This window comes from Nerophis ophidion, linkage group LG26, assembly GCF_033978795.1.
Source record: "Nerophis ophidion isolate RoL-2023_Sa linkage group LG26, RoL_Noph_v1.0, whole genome shotgun sequence".
NCBI lineage: Eukaryota > Metazoa > Chordata > Actinopteri > Syngnathiformes > Syngnathidae > Nerophis > Nerophis ophidion.
In genome coordinates, this window is record NC_084636.1 from 21,051,623 (window position 1) to 21,076,521 (window position 24,899).

Sequence of the window (24,899 nt, forward strand, 5' to 3'; positions counted from 1 at the left end):
CGGCACTGAACACACAGGAGCAGGGTGTTGGAAAGAAGTGCCTAAGGAAAGCTTCTAGCCATGGTCAAGAGAAAAAAAACTTTCAGTTATGACAGCAGTGGGAGAAGTCTGTCACTGTTTTACCACCAGATGTACTGGTGTTAAGAGTGAAAAGTTCAGGACTGGTGTTACCCAAGCCTGCCAATGATATATGCATGTTCTCATGTGTGTGAAGTTAATCTAGCTACCAGAGACTTAGTTAAAAATCTACTCAAGCAAATGTACTCAAATGTTTTTGAAGGAGGTTTTCTAGAGTACTGTACAAAAAATGAGAACATAATTTGATCTGGAAACCAACCCTAACCCTCAACGAAATGCAACCACACCACAAAGCCTTAATTCTAATCTTAACCACATGCATCACCTCAACCCTAACCCTCATCAAAACATATCTTAACTCAAGCTCAACCCAAATTTGAGACCTTACTCATAGTCCAAACTCTAATTTTGAAGCTAACTCTAGCACCACTATACAAATTAAAGTACAATAAATACAGAATAACTTAATTTTGTGCCACCTGGTAAATGTACTGGTTTTAATGTGCATTTTCCTTGCATTCGTAGTTGTTCTACACTGAAAGCTTTTGAAAACGACTTAAAAATAAAAAATATACAATACAAAACAGTACACCACTTAACCATAACAAAACATAAATGACCTTAAAAATGGTCTGTTTAGGTTATTAAACACAATTTAGTCAAATATGCAAATTGCACAAGATGGAATGGCTTTTTATTTTATTGTAAACATAACCAGTCATTAAATCAACAAAACAGTGACAACTATTATCAATAGTATTTCAATAGACACAGAATTCAATAATACTGCCTGCCTCACTGGGAAGTGGCTGCCAATACATGATTTGCACAGCACCATCTAGTGGTCAGAAGTGAAATGCTTCATGGCAAGCTCAGTAAACACCGTTCACATTCTTTACCGCAAAAGGCTTCTGGGCACGTCTTTAGTGGCCGAAGTAGTGAGAGAGTGAGGAGGGAAGGCAAAAGTGCTTAGCTGAGGTAACATCAGGGTAGATGATGGTGAGGATGAGAAGAGGAGGGACAAATATCACATTCTAGCAGCACTGCATTTTGTTGCTCTTGTGGCCGTCGGTGGTTGGCGGGACGCTGATGTCCACGACGTTGTTGCCGGGAGACTCGTCATGTGAACACCTGTCGGCTATCTGCTTCTGTGACACGATGCGGTAGATTTCTGCAGTGACCCCACCCCGCCAAAAACAAAAAGTCAAACAAACTTTCCTCTGAATCACACATAGTATTTTAACTGATTTTTACAGAGGTATGGCAGCAAAGAAATTATGACAATGGTGACAATTGTACACTGGAATGGATGAAAATAATTTCCATCGTTTGTGTTTTAAGTCCAACCCACCTGATAAAATACTCTTGAAGGCCTCTTCTACATTTGTCGAGTCCAACGCTGACGTCTCAATGAATGACAATCTGTTCTTCTCTGATGAGGGGACAACATTTAAGACTAAGTTTATTCAGTTTTCTACAAAACCCCTACAAGGCCTTTTGAGATTTTTGCAGCCTTAAACAAATGACTTTTTGAGAAAATTTCCTAAAACATTGCAGAGGTTACAGTGCTTTTTAAACAGTGTTTGGAGAGTCTAACACACCTGTTTTTTTCCTTTGTTCCGTTTAATCACAACAGGTAATGCTTAAAGAATAACTGATTAATGAATAATTTTTTTTAGAACGAAACATTAAAATTGTTTTCCGAACATCTTAACATGGTTAACAAAAAGATTAACAAGCATGAGCAAAATCAGCTTTATTCAGCCACAAAAAAACCCCAAAGTATTCCTGTAAGTAAGATGTGAACACTGCCTTTACACGAGAACATTTTAACACAGAACATCTCTGCAAATGTGCGCATCGATTAAGCTGAAGACAACTAAATGATGGAAAATCAAATACTCTAAAAGGAAATACTGTGAAATGAAACTTACTATTACTAATCCTGCTACTGTTAAGTATATCACGTATAATTTTTTATAGTGGAGTCACTTGAGAAGATATACTGCAATACAGTGATTCCCAACCCCTTATGTGCTCTGAGAGATCAAGTGTGTCACTAAATTGGTCCAATCAGGAATATCTATTTACGGCAAGTACCCGGTAATCTATCTTTGCTTATCTATTGATGCCAGCTCTGTATAATAACTAGCAGAAGAATTCAATGCTCTTCCACTAAAAAAGGAGCGGCTTAAAGTCTGAAATGTACGGTAAGTTGTACAACATGTAATATAAAATATATCAGAAACACTTATTTGGGTAGAAATATCAAATGTTGCATTAACAAATATATTTGACAATCAAGATTTTGTGTTATGAATGCATTAAATTGGTAACCTGACTCTCGCAAGATCCTTGTAGTTCACTGAGCTCCACACAAGCACCTGAGAATTCACAATAGGAGATGTATTTCAGAAGGCGGGCCTTGTAAAAAAAAAAAAAATCATTGTATATAATTGGATAAACCACTTGTCCGTTATCTTCGCATCGAAATCAACCTGTGGCGCTGATGAGAGTGACATTGGGAAATCCAAAACATAACAGCCGACATATTGGATAACGAAAGAGCGAAAAAAATCTCTGGTCATCTTTTAAAGAATTAATATTCGATAGATACGACAAAACATTTGCAATAGCAATTGTTGTGTGAAGTTGCTTCGGCGCTACGTCACATCTATGAAATCCCGCCCGGAGATCCTGATTAGTTCATTATTTTTTGCCATCTTAAAAGGTGTTTGCACTGCCCTCGAGGCCGGACCCTTGTCTGGGCTCGGCGAACAACAAGGATCTGGCGAGAGTCAGGTTACTAAATTGGTATCTAAACTCGAGTGTTGCCTCCACTCCTTTGGATGCAAGCACTCCAGCAACAGAGAATAAAAATTATGTCAGGGATAATAATTCGAAATCCCACTATTTTTTGTGTGTGTCTATATTGTGCTGAGCTGTTGAAAAAAGCATAATGTTTAATAGGAAAACATTTGCATAAATGAAACAAACAGCCTTGTCTCTTGTTAATAGTATTAAAAACTTGAAAGTTATCTGTCTGAAACACACTTATACACAAAAAATGATGTCTCTCTGCGATTAATCACAATTAAATATCTTAATCACTTGATGGCCCGAGTTCCAACACATTGCACAGATTACATCCCCTTTCAACAACATTGAGGAACTGCTGAACGTGGTCCTAGGTAGCGCTATCTGTTGATAAATGAGACATGCCACACATGTTGGCATCTTTGTCAATGTAAACAAGGGTGTGGAGATGTGAAAGTGCAGAGCAAGAATGCATTTTTCAAGTGCGTTGATTAGACACTTTCGTATAAGAAGATCCATAGACCAACATTTAAATACATTTTTAAGCTCACTTCTGATTTACAATCAGTTCAGCAAATTTGTAATTGGAAATTCCACATACCGTAATATTTTTTCCCCTTTAAAACAATGATACGTGTTTTAGCCTTATGCAGGGACAATTTCAATTAAGGGAAATGACGATTAGTCAAACTGTTCAGCTGTTAACTGGACAAAGTTGCGTATAACCTGCAGAGATTGTTTGAAGTGGCATAAATTGGTACGATTCTAACAATGTTTTTAGCACAATGGATGATTGTAATCTTAAGATTGGAAGTCCCTACTTTGGAAGTAGAACCAAATAAACTTTCTTGCCTCATAATTGGGACTGTTAATTCTGCAAACATGTCTGTGGGTGTTACCTGCAAAAGCTCGAGCCTCGTCAGTGGGAACGGCCCTGAGGTGTCGTAGGTCGCTTTTGTTGCCGACCAGCATTATTACGATGTTGTTGTCGGCGTGATCCCTTAGCTCCTTTAGCCAGCGCTCCACGTTCTCGTACGTCAGGTGTTTGGCGATGTCGTAAACCAACAGAGCCCCGACTGCGCCGCGGTAATACCTGATGGCGATATGCCATTTTGCATTTTTTAAACTTTTGTTCCAAAACAACACACATACTCACGCCGAGGTGATGGCTCTGTAGCGCTCCTGTCCGGCGGTGTCCCAAATCTGAGCCTTGATGGTTTTGTTGTCCACCTGTAAACTGCGAGTGGCAAACTCCACCCCAATGGTGCTCTTGCTCTCCAGGTTGAACTCATTTCTCGTGAAACGGGACAGGAGGTTGCTCTTCCCCACCCCAGAGTCTCCTATAAGCACGACTATAAAAAATAAAATAATATCAGACTACATTTCATCAGTCATAACGTTGGTAAATAAACACTCACACCTGTTTTAGTGCTAATGGTAGGAGTCATCACAAACTAGTTTAGGGTTTCCCCTTGATTTCCAATATATTAGTGGCAATGATGTCATAAGATTTACGTAATAGGTGTTGATGCATATATTTTCTTTAAAAGGGTTTAAAAATATACATATATTTAAAAACAAATGTGTGTTATTGATAAGTATTAACAATTTAGATTTTTTTACTCTATTTCGGCTCTATAAAACTCTATAGCAAAGCACATTCGGCTCCTGACAGATTGTTTTTTTTGTATTTTTGGTCCAATATGGCTCTTTTAAAGGCCTACTGAAATGACATTTTCTTATTTAAACGGGGATAGCAGGTCCATTCTATGTGTCATACTTGATCATTTCGCGATATTGCCTTATTTTTGCTGAAAGGATTTAGTAGAGAACATCCACGATAAAGTTCGCAACTGTCGGTGTTAAGAGAAAAGCGCTGCCTCTACCGTAAGTCACAGACGATGACGTCGCAAGTGTGGGGGCTCCTCACATATTCACAATGATTTTAATAGGAGCCTCCAACAAAAAGTGCTATTCGGACTGAGAAAACGACAATTCCCCCATTAATTTGAGCGAGGATGAAAGATTTGTGTTTGAGGATATTGATAGCGACGGACTAGAAAAAAAAAAAAACAGTTAAAAAAAAAAACTAAATGCGATTGCATTGGGACAGATTCCGATGTTTTTAAACACATTTACTAGGATAATTCTTGGAAATCCTTTATCTTTCTATTGTGTTGCTAGTGTTTTAGTGGTTTAATAGTACCTGATAGTCGGAGGTGTACGTCCATGGGTGTGTTGACGCGCAGTGTCTCAGGGAAGTCGATGGCAGCTGCATGGACGGCCCAAGCTCAGCTTTTCTCCGGTAAGAATCGACTTTTTAACCACAATTTTCTCACCGAAACCTGCTGGTTGACATTTGGTCTGGTTTCATGTTCGCTTGACCACGCTCTGATCCATAGTAAATTTTCACCTCCGGGAATTTTAAACAAGGAATCACCGTGTGTTTGTGTGGCTAAAGGCTAAAGCTTCCCAACTCCATCTTTCTACTGTGACTTCTCCTATATTAATTTAACAAATTGCAAAAGATTCAGCAACACAGATCTCCAAAATACTGTGTAATTATGCCCTTAAAGCAGACGACATTTAGCTGTGTGTGTGCTCATACTTCCTAAAATTGCGCGACATCTTGCGTACACGTCATCATTACACGACGTTTTCAAGACGAAACTCCCGGAAAAATTAAAATTGTAATTTAGTAAACTAAAAAAGCCGTATTGGCATGTGTCGCAATGTTAAGATTTCATCATTGATATAAAAACTATCAGACTGCGTGGTGGGTAGTAGTGGGTTTCAGTAAAGGCCTACTGAAACCCACTACTACCCACCACGCACTGATAGTTTATATATCAATGATGAAATCTTAACTATGCAACACATGCCAATACGGCCGGTTTAGTTTACTAAATTACAATTTTAAATTTCCCGCGGAGTTTCCTGTTGAAAACGTCGCGGAATGATGACGCGTATGACGACGCGTGTTTGTGACGTTATTGGTTGGAGGGGACATTTTAGCCCAGCACCACTTACAGCTAAAAGTCGTCTCTTATCATCGCGCAATTACACAGGATTTTAGACATCTGTGTTGCTGAATCTTTTGCAATTTGTTCAATTAATAATGGAGACGTCGATTGTAGCTGAGATAGGCGCCAGCGCCCCCCGCGACCCCGAAAGGGAATAAGCGGTAGAAAATGGATGGATGGATGGACGTCAAATAAGAATGCTGTTGGTGGAAAGCGGTGGATTGCAGCTGCCATTAGCAAACGAAACACAGCCGGTGTTTCTTTGTTTGTTGTGAAGCTTTAACACAGAGCGGTCAAGCGAACATGTTTCTCTCCGTCAACCAGCACGTTTTTGGATGGGAAAATTGTGATATTAAGTCGGCTCTTACCGCAGACTTGAGTGGATTATGCGACTTCATCCTGCAGCTCAAAAAGGCAGCTGTGATCTTGGCTCCTCGGCTTCTCTCAGAGACACTGGCGTTTACCAGCCATCCGACTTTCAGGTACGACTTTATAAGCTCACTAAAATACCATTAACACAATAAGCAGATAAGGGATTTTCCAGAATTATCGTAGTAAATGTGTCTAATTACATCTGAAACGCTCCCACTGCCGCATTTTTTTTTTTTTTTTTTTTTTAGTGCTTCACTCTAACTTTCCTAATCCACAAATCTTTCATCCTCGCTGAAATTAATGGGGAAATTGTCGCTTTATCGGTCCGAATCGCTCTTGCTGCTGGTGGCTCACATTGTAAACAATGTGAGGAGCCCTCACACCGGTGACATGACGCGCACATCGTCTGCTACTTCCGGTGCAGGCAAGGCTTTTTTATTAGCGACCAAAAGTTGCAAACTTTATCGTCGATGTTCTCTTCTAAATCCTTTCAGCAAAAATATGGCAATATCGTAAAATGATCAAGTATGACACATAGAATGGACCTGCTATCCCCGTTTTAATGAGAAAATCTCATTTCAGTAGGCCTTTAAACTTGGACACACACATCTATACCTTTGGCCATTAAAGGCCTACTGAAACGCACTACTACCGACCACGCAGTCTGATAGTTTATATATCAATATTGAAATATTAACATTGCAACACATACCAATACGGCCTTTTTAGTTTACTAAATTGCAATTTAAAATTTCCCACGAGTTTCTTGTTGAAAACGTCGCGGAATGATGACGCGTACGCCTGACGTCACGGACTGTAAGGAAATATTAGCGCTGCCCCACTAGCGGCTAAAAGTCGTCTGCTTTAATGGCATAATTACACAGTATTTTTGACATCTGTGTTGCTGAATCTTTTGCAATTTGTTCATTTAATAATGGAGACTATAAAGAACAATGCTGTTGGTGGAAAGCGGTCGATTGCAGCTGTCTTTAGCACCGAGACACAGCCGGTGTTTCTTTGCTGTTGTGAAGCTTTAACACAGAGCGGTCAAGCGAACATGTTTTCTCTACGTCAACCAGCATGTCTTTGGATGAGAACATTGTGATATTAAGTGTTACCGGAGAAATCAGTGGATTATGGGATTTCCTCCTGTAGCTGTCAAAAAAGGCAGCTGTGATCTTGGCTCCTCCATTGGCTTCTCTCTGAGACGCTGCCATACGACCTCGAGGCATGTCTTTAGAATCTCACTAAAACACTATTAAAACAATAAGCAGATAAGGGATCTTCCAGAAATATCCTAGTAAATGTGTCTAATTACATCTGAAATGCTCACACTGCCGCCGTCGCTTTTTTTTTCTTCTTCTAATCCTTCACTATCAATATCCTAATTCACAAATCTTTCATCCGCGCTCAAATTAACGGGGAAATTGTCGCTTTTTCGGTCCGAATTGCTCTTACTACTGGTGGCTCCCATTAAAAACAATGTGAATATGTGTGGAGCCCTGCAACTCGTGACTCACGGGCACATACTTCCGGTACAGGCAAGGCTTTTTTTTATTAGCAACCAAAAGTTGCAAACTTTATCGTCGATGTTCTCTACTAAATCCTTTCAGCGAAAATATGGCAATATCGCGAAATGGTCAAGTATGACACATAGAAAGGACCTGCTATTCCTGTTTAAATAAAAAAATCTCATTTCAGTAGGCCTTCAAAAGTCAGTAACTTCCAGGAGTTATTTCACTTTCTTAGTAGCCTCTGATGTACTAATGCTTTCTAATGTTGTAAAAATGTGTAGGATAAATATTACATTTCTGTCAACGAAGATTTGCTTCAGCCTGCAATACATAGGCATTTTTGATAGGCCACTATAGCTAATATAGACAATTAAATCATGTGTACCTTCATTATAAGATTTATTAACGGCTTTTCATTTTTTGCAGCGCCAAGCAGATTAGTTGTTTTGTATTTTTGGTCCAATATGGCTCTTTTAACGTTTTGGATGACCGACCCCTGCACTAGCAGGTAGCTTCCGGTCTTGTCAACGCCATTCCAATCCACAAAAAAAGAGCAAAATATATTACTTTTAGACCAATAAGGGCACTGAATATCACCATAAGTCTACAATGTGGCGTAAATAGAAGATGACATATTTAACATTAACCACACGAAGGAGAAAAACCGCAGCCGGCGTCAGCTGCCACCACCAGCTGCTGACTGATGCTCGTTAGCACCCGTGCGAACTGATTGAGCTAGTCGAATAAAGTAACAATAATTATATCTGACAGCGCCCGTTTACCTTTAAACAAGAAATCATATTCATCGTCTCTGTTCCCCATTTTGTGCTCGTCAAACGCAACCTCTTCGTTGTGTCAGACACGCTCCTATTTTGCTTCTTCTTCTTCCTCTTTTTTTCCTTTGGTTTAATGACAGTCGGTAAGCCTTCTTGTGTTGCACACTACCGCCACCTTCTGATATGGAGTGTGGACCGAGATGGAATCCTACTCTACATTCTGTTATTTAATCCTGTCTTTAAAAAAAAAAAAAAAAAAATACACACATATATATATATATATATATATGTATATTATATATATATATATATATATATATATATATATATATATATATATATATATATATAAATCAATCAATGATTATTTATATAGCCCTAAATCACTAGTGTCTCAAAGGGCTGCACAAACCACAACAACATCCTCGGTAGAGCCCAAATAAGGGCAAGGAAAACTCACACCCAGTGGGACGTCGGTGACAATGGTGACTATGAGAAACCTTGGAGAGGACCGCATATGTGGGCAACCTCCCCACCATCTAGGGCATGGGTGTCAAACTCTGGCCAGCGGCCAAACTTGGCCCGCCGTGTAATTTCATTTGGCCCTTGAGGTAATATCAAATTAAGATTAGAGCTGGCCCGCCGGTATTATACAGCGGCGATGCCTCTGTAACACTGCATTCACCGCTGATACATACTTGCCAACCCTCAAAATTTTCCCGGGAGACTCCCAAAGTTCAGTGGCCCTCTCGAAAATCTCCCAGGGCAACCATTCTTCCAAATTTCTCCCGATTTCCACCCGGCCAACAATACTGGGGGCATGCCTTGAAGGCACTGCCTTTAGCGTCCTCTACAGCCCGTCGTCACGTCCACTTTTCCGCCATACAAACAACGTGCCGGCCCAGTCACATAATATATGTGGCTTTAACACACACAAGTGAATGCAAGGCATACTTGATCAACAGCCGTAAGGGTCACACTGAGGGTGGCCGTATAATCAATTTAACACTTTTACAAATATGCGCCACACTGTGAAGCCACACCAAACAGGAATGACAAACACATTTTGGAAGAACATCCGCACCGTAGCACAACATAAACTCAACAGAAGAAATACCCATAACCCCTTGCAGCACTAACTCTTCCAGGACGCTACAATATACATCCCCGCTACCACCAAACCCCGCCCCCCCCCAATTTTTATTAGAATTTTATTTGATATGCCATTGATATTTACTATAATTTGAAACTCGATTTTGCATGTGACTATAAAGTTATATAAGCCTTGCTTGTTTAATATTCAATGCAAAACTTGTTTGGGTCCCTATTAAAAGGTTCGGCGTGGCGCAGTGGGAGAGTGGCCGTCCACAACCCGAGGGTCACTGGTTCAAATCCCACCTAGAACCAACCTCGTCACGTCCGTTGTGTCCTGAGCAAGACACTTCACCCTTGCTCCTGATGGGTGCTGGTTGGCGCCTTGCATGGCAGCTACCTCCATCAGTGTGTGAATGTGTGTGTGAATGGGTAAATGTGGAAGTAGTGTCAAAGCGCTTTGAGTACCTTGAAGGTAGAAAAGCGCTATACAAGTACAACCCATTTATCATTTATTATTCATTTGTTCAACCTTGGACCGCGGTTTTGTTCAGTTTTAAATTTTGGCCCACTCTGTATTTGAGTTTGACACCCCTGCTCTAGGGGAACCGAAAGCAAGGTCTAACATGATGCTGTGAAAGTTCAATCCATAGTGGATCCAACACAACCGTGAGAGTCCAGTCCAAAGTGGATCCAACACAGCAGAGAGAGTCCCGTCCACAGTGGAGCCAACAGGAAACAACCCCAAGCGGAGGCGGATCAGCAGCGCAGAGATGTCCCCAGCCGATACACAGGCGAGCGGTCCATCCTGGGTCCCGGCTCTGGACGAGCGGCCCATCCTGGGTCCCGACTCAGGACAGCCAGCACCTCATCCATGGCCACCGGGCCGGAACCCCTCCAGTGGGACTGAGGAGAAAAAGAAAAGAAACAGCAGATCAACTGGTCTAAAAAGGGAGTCTATTTAATGGCTAGAGTATACAAATGAGTTTTAAGGTGAGACTTAAATGCTTCTACTGAGGTAGCATCTCGAACTGTTACCGGGAGGGCATTCCAGAGTACTGGAGCCCGAACGGAAAACGCTCTATCGCCCGCAGACTTTTTTGGGCTCTGGGAATCACTAATAAGCCAGAGTCCTTTGAATGCAGATTTCTTGCCGGGACATATGGTACAATACAATCGGCAAGATAGGCTGGAGCTATACCGTGTAGTATTTTATGCGTAAGTAGTAAAATCTTAAAGTCACATCTTAAGTGCACAGGAAGCCAGTGCAGGCGAGCCAGTATAGGTGTAATATGATCAAACTTTCTTGTTCTTGTCAAAAGTCTAGCAGCTGCATTTTGTACCAACTGTAATCTTTTAATGCTAGACATGGTGAGACCCGAAAATAATACGTTACAATATGTATGTATGTACTGCGATGAGTGGCGACTTGTCCAGGGTGTACACCGCCTTACGCCCTAATGCAGCTGAAATAGGCTCCAGCGATCCTATATATATATGTATGTACTGCGATGAGGTGGCGATTTGTCCAGGGTGTACCCCGCCTTACGCCCTAATGCAGCTGAGATAGGCTCCAGCGATCCCCCGCCACCCCAAAAGGGACAAGCGGTAGAAAAAGGATGGATATACATATATGGTAATGTAGTGGTTCTCAATCTTTTTTCAGTGATGTACCCGCTGTGAACATTTTTTTAATTCAAGTACCCCCTAATCAGAGCAAAGCGTTTTTGGTTGAAAAAAAAGAGATAAAGAAGTAAAATACAGCACTATGTCATCAGTTTCTGATTCATTAAATTGTATAACAGTGCAAAATATTGCTCATTTGTAGTGGTCTTTCTTGAACTATTTGGAAAAAAGGATAAAAAACTACCTAAAAACTTGTTGAAAAATAAAGAAATGATTTAATTATAAATAAAGATTTCTACACATAGAAGTAATCATCAAATTAAAGTGCCCTCTTTGGGGATTGTAATAGAGATCCATCTGGATTCATGAACTTAAATCTAAAAATTTCTTCACGAAAAAAAAAAAAATCTTTAACATCAATATTTATGGAACATGTCCACAAAAAATCTGAGACTTTGTTGTAGGTCTACTCAAAATAAACATGCCTACCAGATTGCATGTTGCTGAAAAAAGACCTTTATAGCAAAGCACATATACATATTACAACATACAACTCAAGACTTGCAACAGAGGGGAGGAAGTGGGGGCTAAGATTTGCGTCAAGAGCGATGGATGGGGGGTGGGTTATGTGTGTGTGGCGTATATTTCTCGTGGGTGTATGTGTGTGTGCCGCGTGTCTCTGTTTCGTGGCCTTGGTGTTGTTGCGGCCGCCAGTCATTCCAAAGTCAACAACAACAGGTGTGTGTTCATGAGAGACAAGAAGGGAGTTTGTTGTGTCTTCACCACACCGTTTTTCGGAAGAGTCTCGAAGCCAGATAAACAATCCAAGTTAGAATGTTTTGTATGCGAGTGAAAATAATATTTGCTTTTCACTCCAAATTTTCTATGACTGGTCCTCAAATTCATCCTATAGAGCAGACAGTCCAATGTGATCCAAATCACAAAGTGTCTACATTTCTGCCCGCATCCTCCAATCATTTGTGGCCTCTTTGGGGTATACTTAATTCAAATACAATACATTATAAAAAGAAAGATACAAAAAAAATGCTTTTTATAAAGTAATTCATTGTTTTTAGTAGACTTGAACAGATACAGACTGTTTTATGTACTAAAATACGACAGGTAATATAAAGTGCTTAAGTTTACACATCAGAAACAGTAAAAAGTACACTGGTCTGAGAAGAAAACCACATCTCCCATAATCCCCAGCCTAGTGCAGATCTGTAAACGAATGAAGGAAACACAGAGAAGCAAGTAAATGTTCCCACAAAGTTAAAATTGGACATTTTGGACGTATTTTGGCTTTGCAGTCAAGGAAAAAAAAAAGAGGTTCATGTCACGTTACTGAATGACATATGTGAGTCCAGCTGTACTTTAATATGTGGATCTTTTACTAGTTCAATCACACGTGTCTCGCTCACTGTCTGACGCACGCCGCACACTCGTGACGTCATAGCTTGTCGACTCTGTAAGTCTCCCATAATACAATCACACCACAGAGCAAACATGACGAACATGCAAAATGCAGATATTGCAAGATGACGATTGTCTACACGTCCGGAAATACAAGCAACTTCAAAAGTCACTTGATTGATTATCACCCGGAAAAGATTGTCGTCGCAAAACCAAGATGTAAACCAAGCCAAACATCAACGAGTGAAGCATTTCAAACAAGTTTCCCTCATTATCAATCAATCCACTTCATTTCTATAGCACATTTAAACAACAATAATGTTTCCAAAGTGCTGCACAGCCATGTTAAAAACAATATTAAAAAAACAATATTATGCTCCACCAATGACTGAATAAAAACAAAAAATAAATATAAACCCATATAAAAAAAACAATATAAAAACAAATATGATTAAAAACAATTTTAGAGGGTAAAATCAATTAAAACAGTAAAATAGAAATCAAAGTGTATAAAAAACACAGAGGACAGAGGACCACACACCTCACGTAGTGTTAAAAGCCAAAGAATAAAAGTGGGTCTTAAGACGAGACTTAAAACACTCCACTGTGGAAGCAGTTTGAACATGGAGCGGCAGAGTGTTCCAGAGCTTAGGGCCGACCACAGAGAAGGCCCTGTCTCCCCTGGTCTTAAGTCTGTTCTTGGGCACCACGAGCTGGAACTGGCTCTCGGACCTCAGAGCGCGCGCAGGAATGTCAATTTGGATGAGGTCCGAGATATACTGAGGTGCCAGTCCATGTAAAGATTTAAAAACAAACAGCAATGTTTTAAAATCAATTCTAAAATGAACAGGGAGCCAGTGCAAACTCTGAAGAATTGGGGTTATATGCTGGCGTTTCCTGGCCCCTGTTAAAAGTCGTGCTGCCGCGTTCTGGACTAACTGCAACCGGGAGAGAGCTTTTTGGCTAATGCCAGCATAAAGTGCATTGCAGTAGTCCAGGCGACTTGAAATAAAAGCATGCACGACTTGTTCAAAAAGGTTAAAAGATAAAAACGGTTTAACCTTTACTAAAAGACGAAGGTGATAAAAACACGATTTTAAAACGCCATTGACTTGTCTAGTTTAAAATCGCTGTCTATTACATCATGGTTACAATGTCAGTTTAAAGACATTAAATTGATTATTTTTACGATTGCTTATTTGAAACATTGTGTTTTCACTGTTCTTTGCACTTTGAAATGACCTCTTGGTAGTAATAAATAGGATTACAACATTTGAGCATTAGGTTTGTGTTCAGACAAAGACTTATACAAACTCTATTGATCCACGAGGGAAATTGTTCCACACAGTAGCTCAGTTACAAAGGATGGAAGGGATAAGGATGGAAAGAATAATGCACACAAGGGCACAAAAAGAGGGCGAAAACAAAAGGTATAAAGTAGACTAAAATGTACCATGGTAGCAATACAAAATATAACATAGGTAATATTTACATATTATATATACACTATATAATATATACTGATACCCTTCCATGTATATATATATATATATATTTTATATAATATATACAATATATCCAAAGACATGCACCTGGGGATAGGTTGATTGGCAACACTAAATTGGCCCTAGTGTGTGAATGTGAGTGTGAATGTTGTCTGTCTATCTGTGTTGGCCCTGCGATGACGTGGAGACTTGTTCAGGGTGTACACCGCCTTCTGCCCGATTGTAGCAGCACCCCTTGCGACCCCGAAGGGAATAAGCAGTAGAAAATGAATGGATGGATATTAGGGCTGTGAATCTTTGGGTGTCCCACGATTCGATTCAATATCGATTCTTGGGGTCAGGATTCGATAATACATCGATTTTTTCGATTCGATTCCCGATTTACAAACGATATTTTTCCGATTCAAAACGATTCTGTATTCATTCAATACATAGGATTTCAGCAGGATCTACCCCAGTCTGCTGACATGCTAGCAGAGTAGTAGATTTAAAAAAAAAAAAGCTTTTATAATTGTAAAGGACAATGCTTTATCAACTTATTGCAATAACGTAAATTTGTTTTAACTATTAAACGAACCAAAAGCATGACTTATTTTATCTTTGTGAAAACATTGGACAGAGTGTGTTGTCAAGCTTATGAGATGTGATGCAAGTGTAAGCCACAGTGACACTATTGTTCTTTTTTATTATTTTTATAAAAGACTAATGATAATGTCAGTGAGGGATTTTTAATCACTGCTATGCTAAAATTATAATTACTATTGATACTGTTGTTGATAATAGTCATTTTTGTTGCACTACTTTTGGTTCGTTCTGTGTCATGTTTGTCTCCTCTCAATTGCTCTGTTTATTGCAGTTCTGAGTGTTGCTGGGTCAGGTTTGGTTTTGGAATTGGATCGCATTGTTATGGTATTGCTGTGTAGTGGTTTGTTGGATTGATAAAAAAAAAATAAAATAAATAAATAAATACATTTTTTAAAAATGAGAATTGATTCTGAATCGCACAACGTAAACAATTCGATTCGTATTCGAATCGATTTTTTCCCACACCCCTAATGGATATACAATATATAACAAATCCCAATTACCATGTACAATATTACAGTATATGTAATTTACAGTAAGTGTGTTTACCCTTAACATAAGTAGCACTGAATGTTTCCACACTATGACATTTTTTGCCATTTAGGGTCCTCTATTGGTTTAGTATACGTATGTGGTTAACATTTTCTAGCAATCAGACAAAATGTCTTAGGTCAGTGTGTCTTAAAAGGACTCTTGGTTATTGTCAAAATGACACTAAAATGTCTGCTTCAAACAGAAATTGTGCACATTGATCACGATATTCTAGTCAGTCGTCTCAATAAGTTTGTTGGTCTATCGGACTATGTGTTGAACTGGTTCAAAACGTACATCAGAGGGAGGAAGTTCTACGTTAGACTAGGAGGCCATATATCTGAGAAATATGACAATCACTATGGGGTTGCACAAGGGAGCTGCTTCGGTCCATTACTTTTTTTGTCTTTACATGTTACCGCTGGGCGACATATTCAGAAAACATAACATAGACTTCCATAGCTACGCAGATGATACACAACTGTACATATCCGCAGAACCTAATGATACAACAGCTGTTCTGCCTTGCCTCTTGGTGAGGGCGGTCACATTTTTCTCCGCTCCCTCCTTCCCTGCTTGCTTTCTGTGTCCTTGTCTTTGTCTGAACTTTTCTAAAGCCTCTTTCTTTGCTCTGTCCTCTAATCTAAACATCAATATGAGTATGATCAGCTGGACTCTCGACGCAATTGACACAGTCTTTTCGACAAGGAAAAGAGGTTCGGGGGTGCCTGGCTGCCCTGATGGAACCACTGCTGCGGGGTATGTGAGAGATTCATGGGAAAAATGGAGGCCCATGTGCCTCTCAGCTCTTTCCATCGAGGACGTTGAAGACATCTGCCTATTTGGAACTGTGATCGCGGGACACCTGCTGATTGGGCTGGGCATTGCTCTGGTGTATCGTCAAATTCGGAAGACGATGACAGCCACCCAAGGGGCCCAACAGCTGTTCAATGCAATGGAAGGATTGGGTCGGGCTGTGGGAACACAGACTGGAGCGATTTCTGATCTGAATCGCAAAATGGATGTCATCTTGGAGAAATTTGCTGAGAAGGAATAATTAAATTGAAATTGAGAGATCCAGCAAGGATACACAGAGAAGGCGAGTCATTGTTTTCGACTTCTCGAAGAAAAACAACATCTATGATTTGACTCCCTCGAATGGCCTTGATGCTGGAACAAGGCTGTTCTGAAGAACTCCCCCGAGGACTCCTCAAAGATGGACGCTTTTGACCTTCCTTTTTTTCAACAACACCTGGTGTCGAACTTTGAGATCGCCCCAGTACACAAAAACATTTCAACATCTCTCCCAAGTTAATTGGGCATACTGAGTAGTGCTCTATAGCGGCAGCCGGCCTCCAGGGCCTCAAATCACCCCCACCCTCCTCTGTTGCAAGTTGGTGTGATTATGTATCATGTTTAATGTCTGCCATGCTATGTGAGTTTTTTTTCCTTGGACTCAGTCTAAACCCCGAAGGTTTAGCCTCAGACTGATTTTTTTTTTTACCCTCTCCCAATGTCACCCTTTTCTCACCTTTTTAAGGAGCGCTGTAAGTGGCTGATCCATTGGCGGTCCCATCTTGTCCCCCCTGTAACATATGTCTGCTCTTAGCGGGACTGTGCTGAAAATGTAATTTCAGTTCCTATGTGTCTTGTACATGTGGGAATGGACAAAATAAAGCTTGTCAATGTCAAACTCCTTCACCAACTGCCTTTTGGAAATAAATAAATGGATGAGTAACAACTTCCTGAAACTAAATGAGAACACAACTGAAATTGTAATTCTCGTTAATTAAACGTTAATTAAAAACCTAGGAGGATTAACTCCTTAGGAAAGTCAGTGACTTCACTATCAAAGAGGGTGACATTGTTATCACCTGGAAAGATGAAGTCACCTACCTACCTAGGTTCCATTCTAGAGGCTAATCTTTCCTGTGATAAAATGGCAACCAAGGTAATCAAAAAGGTCAACCAACGAATGAGATTTCTCTACAGAATCTCTTCTCTGGTCAACAAAAGCACCATGAAGATTCTAACTGGAACTCTCATTCAACCCGTTTTTGATTACGTATGCGCCTCCTGGTACCCCAGCACCTCCAAAACCCTCAAATCTAGACTCCAAACATCCCAGAACAAGCTAGTCAGGTTACTTCTAGACCTCCACCCCAGATCACACCTCACTCTTACCCACTTCTCCAAAGTGGGCTGGCTCAGAGCGGAGGACAGAGTAAAACAACTTGCACTGAGCCTAGTCTATAAAATCCGTTACGCCTCCCTGATACCGAAGTACATGTCAAACTACTTCCTTAAAGTAAATGACCGCCATAACCACAACACCAGAGGGAGCCCCACAAACCACGTTAAACCCAAATTCCGATCCAACACAGGTCTTCCCTCATTCTCCTTCTGTGCCACATCAATGTGGAATGCACTCCCAACAGGTGTAAAAGAAACTGCATCTCTTGATGAATGAAGAATCCATACGATTTGAAACGCAAGTACAAGTACAAGTGCCGTTCCGTCTTGTAATCAACGGCACTTTTACTTCCTCCTTCAAAACTGTACTAAAAGAACACCTCCAAGCAACTGCAACCCTAAACTTACCCCCTCCCCCCAGCATATCCCACCTCCCCGGATTGTAAATAATCAAATGTATATACTTGTTATTATGCTTTCTGATCCCTCCATGTCCACTACTTGCTGTACATATACTACTAAGTCAGACCTACACTGTTTCAATGTCTCAGATGATGCAATTGTTGATGAATAAAGTGCTGATATCAACCAAACCTACCTCCCCCCTTCGCACCCCCGATTGTAAATAATGTAAATAATTCAATGTATATACTCTGATGATTAACTCGTTTGATGACTGTATTATGCTGATAGTATATATTTGTACCATAAATTGATTAACGTGGACCCCGACTTAAACAAGTTGAAAAACTTATTCGGGTGTTACCATTTCGTGGTCAATTGTACGGAATATGTACTGTACTGTGCAATCTACTAATAAAAGTTTCAATCGATCAATCAATCCTCGGTTCAAATCTGAGGTCACAAATCTTGGTGTTATCATAGACTCAGAACTGAATTTCAACTCCCGTATAAACGGGGTGACCAAAACATTGTTCTTTAATCAATTTATAAATCAAAATGATGCAGAGAAGCTAATTCAGGCCTTCACATCTAGCTGGTTAGACTACTGTAACGCCCTCTTTACAGGTCTCCGTAAGAAAACCACGGAGAGACTTCAACTTATCCAAAACTCTGCAGCTCGACTGCTAACCAAAACCAAAAAGAGAGAGCACAATTAGTCCAGTCTTAGCTACTCTGCACTGGCTCCCTATAACATTTAGAATTGAATTTAAGTCCTACTCATTACATGCAAAGCCCTAAACGGACAGGGACCAAGCAATATCGCCAACACCTAACGAACTATCTACCAAAAAGAACGCTGAGGTCATCAGCTGCTGGGTTATTAGAGGCTCCCAGAAATAGTCAAACGAAGATCGATGATGCAGCCTTTGTCAAATATGCCCCAAAACTATGGAACACACAGCCCAAAACTATCAGGGAAGCCAACTCGATAGATATCTTCAAAAGACAGCTTAAAACCACCCTCTTTACTCAAGCATTTAGATTAGATATGAGGGAAGCCAGCTAACTACACCTTGAACCACTACACTATCATCTTGCACTTGCTGCACCTACACTGCATCACCCTTTAAATTCCTATACATTGCTCTTAAATTTCTGCATCCAGAGTGTGATTAGTGTACTGTAAATGAAACCTGCGATTCAGTGCCTTTTATTTCCTACATTGCTGTGATTACTGTACTATAAATGAGACCTACGGCTCACAGTGATCCTTGTATTTTGTTATACAAGTATAACTCTCTGCATTACTGTCTACATTACCTTATCATATTGCTTCCAACTTTGTTTTTATTTTATATCATTGCGGTACCATCAAACCGGGGCAGACCGGCTGGTTGTAATACATTTTTACTTTTATTGTAACCACCAGAATTTGCTCTTCTGACTTTTATCCTATATAATTGCACTTATCTTATATCTTATTCTCTGCATCCATACTGTGATTATTGTACTGTAAATGAGACCTGCGGCTCACAGTGATCCCTGTATTTAACTCTGCATTACTTTTAGCCTGTTTATTTCCTATATTATTTTCTTCATCATGCACCACAATGTAAACAAGCCTTTTGGCTTTTTGTGCCATCCATTTGCCTTTTTAAAGCATTAATGTTGTGTTTTTAGTGTTTTCCTGCCTTCTCCTTTGTCTGCACTTGTGCTTTTAGTGATTCATCCTCGGCGAGGGGCGGACCTTGAGGCACACCTGCTCGCAATTAGCACATCGGTATTTAGGTTCGTCACTGTCAGCTTGGCCTCGCCGGTTATTGTCTCCAATACTCCTGTCGTGCGTGCACCTGCTTCACCAGACCTGGTATGTTTTTGTTCCTTTGTCCTGAATTCCTTCACCTCCTGTGTGTTTATATTCTACTCCCCCTGAAGTAAAAAGGATAACTTTTGTTGGACTCTGGCCCTGCTCAGTGTGCCTTGGCCCTTTCTCCTGCCGACCGCTGAGGAACTTTTTTGTCCAGATTTCATGGTGTGCGTTTCTGCCCCATCGCCCTTAGTTATCCCTTTTTGTCTAATTAAATGTTTTTATTTTTGTAATTACACCCTGTTTCCCGTCTCTGCATCCTGGGGTCATCCCCACTTTACCAAGACCTTAACAATTACATGGATGAATTTTTTTAATACGTCAATAAACTTCTCAATCAATCTTGTTCTACACTGTGATTATTTTAACTATTATTGTCTGATCCTTATGTTTTCTACTTTGCTTTTACTGCTGTGCAGCACTTACGATCTGCAATTCCGGTATGAAAGGTGCTATACAAATAAAGTTTATTATGAGTGTGAATGTTGTCTGTCTATCTGTGTTGGCCATGTGGCGACTTGTCCAGGGTGTAATTGCCTTCTGCCCGACCCAGCTGAGATAGGCTCCAGCACCCCCCGCGATCCCAAAAGGGACAAGCGGTAGAAAATGGATGGATTATTATATTTTTACTTTTTGTGTGTTTTTCAGCGTGTGTTCTTGAGACTAATAATAAACATGCCTACCAGATTGCATGTTGCTAAGTGACACTGATTTTGGGGTCTGTCTGGATTTTCAACAATTCCGGGGGGTAATACCATGGAAATGTTCAAATGTGGTGTGATTTTGAATTTGCTAAAGCCAAAAGCCTATCGGAATGATAAAGAAATAAATCAATTCAACAAGTACCTCACCCTATTGATGCATTTAGAGGGTTAAGTACTATGATTTAAATCCATGAATGTCAGAATATTGTCATGTTTGTGTTTGAAGGATGAGGCTGGATTGTGTTGGATTTGGTTGTCTTTTTATTTCCTAGTCAGATTTTAGAACAGCTAATGTGTGAGCCTTTTACATAGACCTTGAATTTGGAATGTTGGAATGAAGACATAACAATCTGTTATCTCAACTGTCCGAGGTAGGGAGGAGAAGAAGAGGGGCGGGTGAGAGTGAGTGAGGAGGGAGAAACTGCCACTTTAGGATTAGATCAATTTGGACCGTGCCTTTGAAATGTTGTATCTAGATTGATCTCCCAAGGCGCTTTGGTTATAAAATATCAAAATGAGCAACCTCTGTCTCTGATTGATTTGAAACCAGCTTATAAAAGAACCTGGGGGCGTTGACCGAAGGAAGAACAGGTCAGAACGCAACAATTGATAGCAAGTAACTTACTTTTTAATGACTCACGTTCTCAACAACATACATGTGTATACCTGCAGTCTTGCTCTACCACATTATATGACACGGTAACCTGAATACTAACCAGTACTGCCCCCTAGCGGTCATACGTGTAATCACATCTGATCATAACATCCCCCTTGTTTTTTTAGAAGACAAAATGTATTGACATGACTCATCACATTAGCTGGGTCAGTTATTTTAAACAACTTCTCATTCAGTCTAACCTTAACACATATGTGCAGTATGAACAATTTCAGATTGCTTCGGCTATCTCAAATCTGAGCCAATACTATTTATAACACTTTTACAACAATCAACATACATTTTGTGGAACATATTTAACATGCATGTTGACTTTTATATACATATATTTTTTTACAAGTTCAGTCTATCAGGCTTTTTGATTTCTCTTGTGGACCTTCTTAACTCAGGTTCGTTTGGAGTAGGTGTGCTACAGTCAGAGTTATAGTCTGTAACAGGTGTGGGTATTTCCTGAGATTCACCAACAGTCTCTTGAGGAGTCTTTAACAGACTGCGACGATTGCGTCTGAGAATTTGTCCATCATCAGTTCTCACTGTGTACGATCGTGGAGCAAGTTCTTGTAGGACCGTTGCTTTTGTACTCCATCCATCAATATCCTCAATCCTGACTGTGTTGTTGGTAGTCAGTGGAGGAAGACGCTTTGTTGTTTTGTCATAGAATGACTTTTGCATCATCTTTTGTAGTCGTAGCTTATGTTCAATCTTTGAGGGATTATTTTGCTGTATTTTGTTGTTTGAATGACTTGGCAAGGTTGTGCGTAGTTTCCTCTTCATCAGCAGTTCTGCTGGTGATATACCGCACTGAAGAGGTGATGCTATGTAGCTCAATAAAGCTAGATACGGATCCGAGTCACTGTCAGCTGCTTTCTTTAGAAGTTGTTTGAGAATGTGAACTCCTTTTTCCGCTTGACCATTTGATTGCGCATAATGTGGGCTTGACGTCACATGCTGGAAATCGTATTGCACTGCAAACTTCTGCCATTCTTTGCTGCTAAAGCATGGGCCGTTGTCGCTCACTACAGTGTGTGGGATGCCATGCCTGGCGAAGATAGATTTAACATTTGTTATTACACAAGTTGACGTTAAGCTTGCTAGTAACGCCATCTCAGGGAAATTTGAGTAGTAATCCACTATTACTAAATAGTCTTTACCTCTGAGGTGAAACAAGTCCATTCCTACTTTGTGCCATGGTGCAGTTGGCACCTCAGCAATCACCATTGGCTCTTTACTCTGTTTGTTCCTGGGTTTCTGGCATGTTTCTCATTTATTTATGAGTGTTTCAATGTCTTTGTTAAGTCCGGGCCAGAAAATCGACTTTCTCGCCCTCACATTCTCAACAACATACATGTGTATATCTGCAGTCTTGCTCTACCACATTATATGACACGGTAACCTGAATACTAACCAGTACTGCCCCCTAGCGGTCATACGTGTAATCACATCTGATCATAACAAATATGAGAGCAAATGTGTGTCACAGTTTGGACATGCTGTGACCAGAGGTGTGTAGAGTAGCCAGAAATTGTACTCAAGTAAGAGTACTGTTACTTTAGAGATTTATTACTCAAGTAAAAGTAAGGAGTAGTCACCCAAATATTTACTTGAGTAAAAGTAAAAAGTATGTTGTGAAAAAACTACTCAAGTACTGAGTAACTGATGAGTAACCTGTTTGTTTAATGATTACGGCAACAAATAATGCACAAAAACATAAAAATAGCAACGAGCAAATTCAGAGCCAGGAATATCTCTTAAGCAACTAAAACAATAATATTTATTAAATAATACTACATTAAAATAAAAAATAAAAAAGGCACATTGATCCCCATTAACTTCAATCAATCAATCAATCAATGTTTATTTATATAGCCCCAAATCACAGATGTCTCAAAGGACTGCACAAATCATTACGACTACAACATCCTCGGAAGAACCCACAAAAGGGCAAGGAAAACTCACACCCAGTGGGCAGGGAGAATTCACATCCAGTGGGACGCCAGTGACAATGCTGACTATGAGAAACCTTGGAGAGGACCTCAGATGTGGGCAACCCCCCCCCCCCCCCCCCTTTAGGAGACCGCTTGACAGCACCATAGGCTCAGTAGACATTCACTGATTGATTGATTGATTGAAACTTGTATTAGTAGATTGTACAGTACAGTACATATTCTGTACAATTGACCTCTAAATGGTAACACCCCAATAAGATTTTTAAAGTTAATCAATTACTTAATAAATTACCAAGCCGAGGTGATTTACCTCATATATTACTTTGCAGTCCAACGATGTCGATGATGACGTTGCTCCAAACGAAGTATTTGATTGGTTATTGTTGTGCTTTTCGCCTGTGCACAGCCAGGTGGCTGCTCAGGCCTATGCGTGATCCACAAACTTTGTCACAGGAGGGGCAGGGGAAGGCAGCTGTGATGGTCGCTGGTGCTGTGGCACGTTGGTGTCTTTGTGCACGTCGCTGTGCTCTCCGCTCTGTGAACTTCTCCTGAAGATGAGTGATTCCCTGGTGGCAGGTAGAGCTCCAGGTCTGGCGGTCAGCAGCCAGGGACTCCAGTGCTGGTGGTTTGATGTCACACTTTTTCAGGAGAGTTTTAATGTGGTCCTTGTACCGTTTTTTCTGGCCCCCGGCAGACCTTTGACCGACTGAAAGCTGGCCATACAATATTTGACAGGGTAGGCGGTGGGCTGGCATACGGATCACATGTCCGACCCATCGTAGGGGTTTTTGGCCAAGGAGTGCTGTGATGCTTGGTGTGTTGGTCCGGTCACAAATTTCAGTGTAGGGCACCCTGTCTTCTCAGGTCAGACCTAGGATCCTTTGGAGGCAGCGGATGTGGAAGGCCTCGAGACTCTGGATGTGCCTCTGGTAGGGTGTCCAGGTTTCGGAACTATAGAGCAGCATGGAGAGGCAGACTGCCTTATACACGGCTGTCTTGGTGGAGATGGTTAGATTCCTGTTCAGGAAAAACCTGGACCGTAGCCTTCCAAAGGCAGCAGAGGCCAGGCCAATACGGGCCTGGACGTCATCGTCAATGGTGCAGGTTGGCTTCAGGGTGCTACCGAGGTAGGTGAAGTGGGGGACGGTGGCTAATGGGTGCCCGTCAAGGGTGAAGATTGGCGTGTTTGGCTGGGGAGTAAACTCCTGCACGAGTATTTGTGTTTTCTTGGTGTTTATCTGAAGACCAATGGCACTGTAGATGGAGGCTACCACATTCAGTGCGCGCTGGAGAGACTCTGGTGAGTGTGCAAGTACAGCGCAGTCATCTGCATACTGTAGTTCCAGAATATGCTGGGTGGTGAGTTTAGTGCTGGCTTGGAGGCGACGGATGTCAAAAAGGTTACCATCCAGCCGGTATTGTATCTGAATCCCATATGTGGTGTCCAAGTGTTTATGGGACAGGAGGGTGACAGTGGAAATGAACATGTTGAATATGGTTGGGGCAAGGACACACCCTTGCATGACCCCCACATCCACACTGAAAAATGGGGATTGTTGGCCGCCGTTGCTCACACAGGCCTGCATGCCATCATGTAGCTGTCGCAGTAGGTTGCAGAACTTTGCTGGTACACCTAGTTTTCCAAGTACTTCCCACAGCAAGTCCCGGTTTACTGTATCGAAGGCCTTGGACAGGTCAATGAATGCCATGTACAAGTATTTGCGGTGTTCTCTGCATTTTTCCTGTACCTGTCTGGCAACAAAGATCATGTCTGCG

General features: G+C 40.8%; 2 protein-coding genes across 3 annotated transcripts in view; both read right to left on the reverse strand.

Moving 5' to 3' along the window:
• Positions 1–755: 755 nt before the first annotated feature.
• On the reverse strand, positions 756–8,762 carry LOC133543956 (ras-related protein Rab-11B-like). The gene is made up of 5 exons (XM_061888903.1): positions 8,587–8,762; positions 4,052–4,247; positions 3,795–3,988; positions 1,430–1,510; positions 756–1,249 (listed from the first exon to the last, which is right to left on the reverse strand). The coding sequence occupies exons 1-5, from the start codon at positions 8,624–8,626 to the stop codon at positions 1,113–1,115; spliced, it is 648 nt and encodes a 215-aa protein (XP_061744887.1). The 5' UTR covers positions 8,627–8,762; the 3' UTR covers positions 756–1,112.
• Positions 8,763–10,171: 1,409 nt separating this feature from the next.
• Positions 10,172–24,899, reverse strand: part of LOC133543955 (signal-transducing adaptor protein 2-like) — a 40,969-nt gene continuing 26,241 nt past the window's right edge. Inside the window, exons 8-9 of one of the 2 annotated variants that reach the window (XM_061888901.1) lie at positions 16,864–16,918; positions 10,172–10,578 (exon numbers count right to left, since the gene is read on the reverse strand). In XM_061888901.1, the coding sequence (XP_061744885.1) occupies positions 10,524–10,578; positions 16,864–16,918 (110 nt within the window). In that variant the 3' untranslated portion in view covers positions 10,172–10,523. The remainder of the gene's footprint in view (positions 10,579–16,863; positions 16,919–24,899) is intronic. The other variant, XM_061888902.1, reaches the window with a different exon arrangement.

Excerpts from the sequence above, each read along its gene's own strand:
- LOC133543956 (XM_061888903.1), bottom strand. The coding sequence starts at position 8,626 with ATGGGGAACAGAGACGATGAATATGATTTCTTGTTTAAAG. Across the intron at positions 4,248-8,586 it reads ATATGATTTCTTGTTTAAAG|TCGTGCTTATAGGAGACTCT; the intron begins GTAAACGGGCGC and ends TATTTTTTATAG. Across the intron at positions 1,250-1,429 it reads CTTCAAGAGTATTTTATCAG|AAATCTACCGCATCGTGTCA; the intron begins GTGGGTTGGACT and ends GGGTCACTGCAG.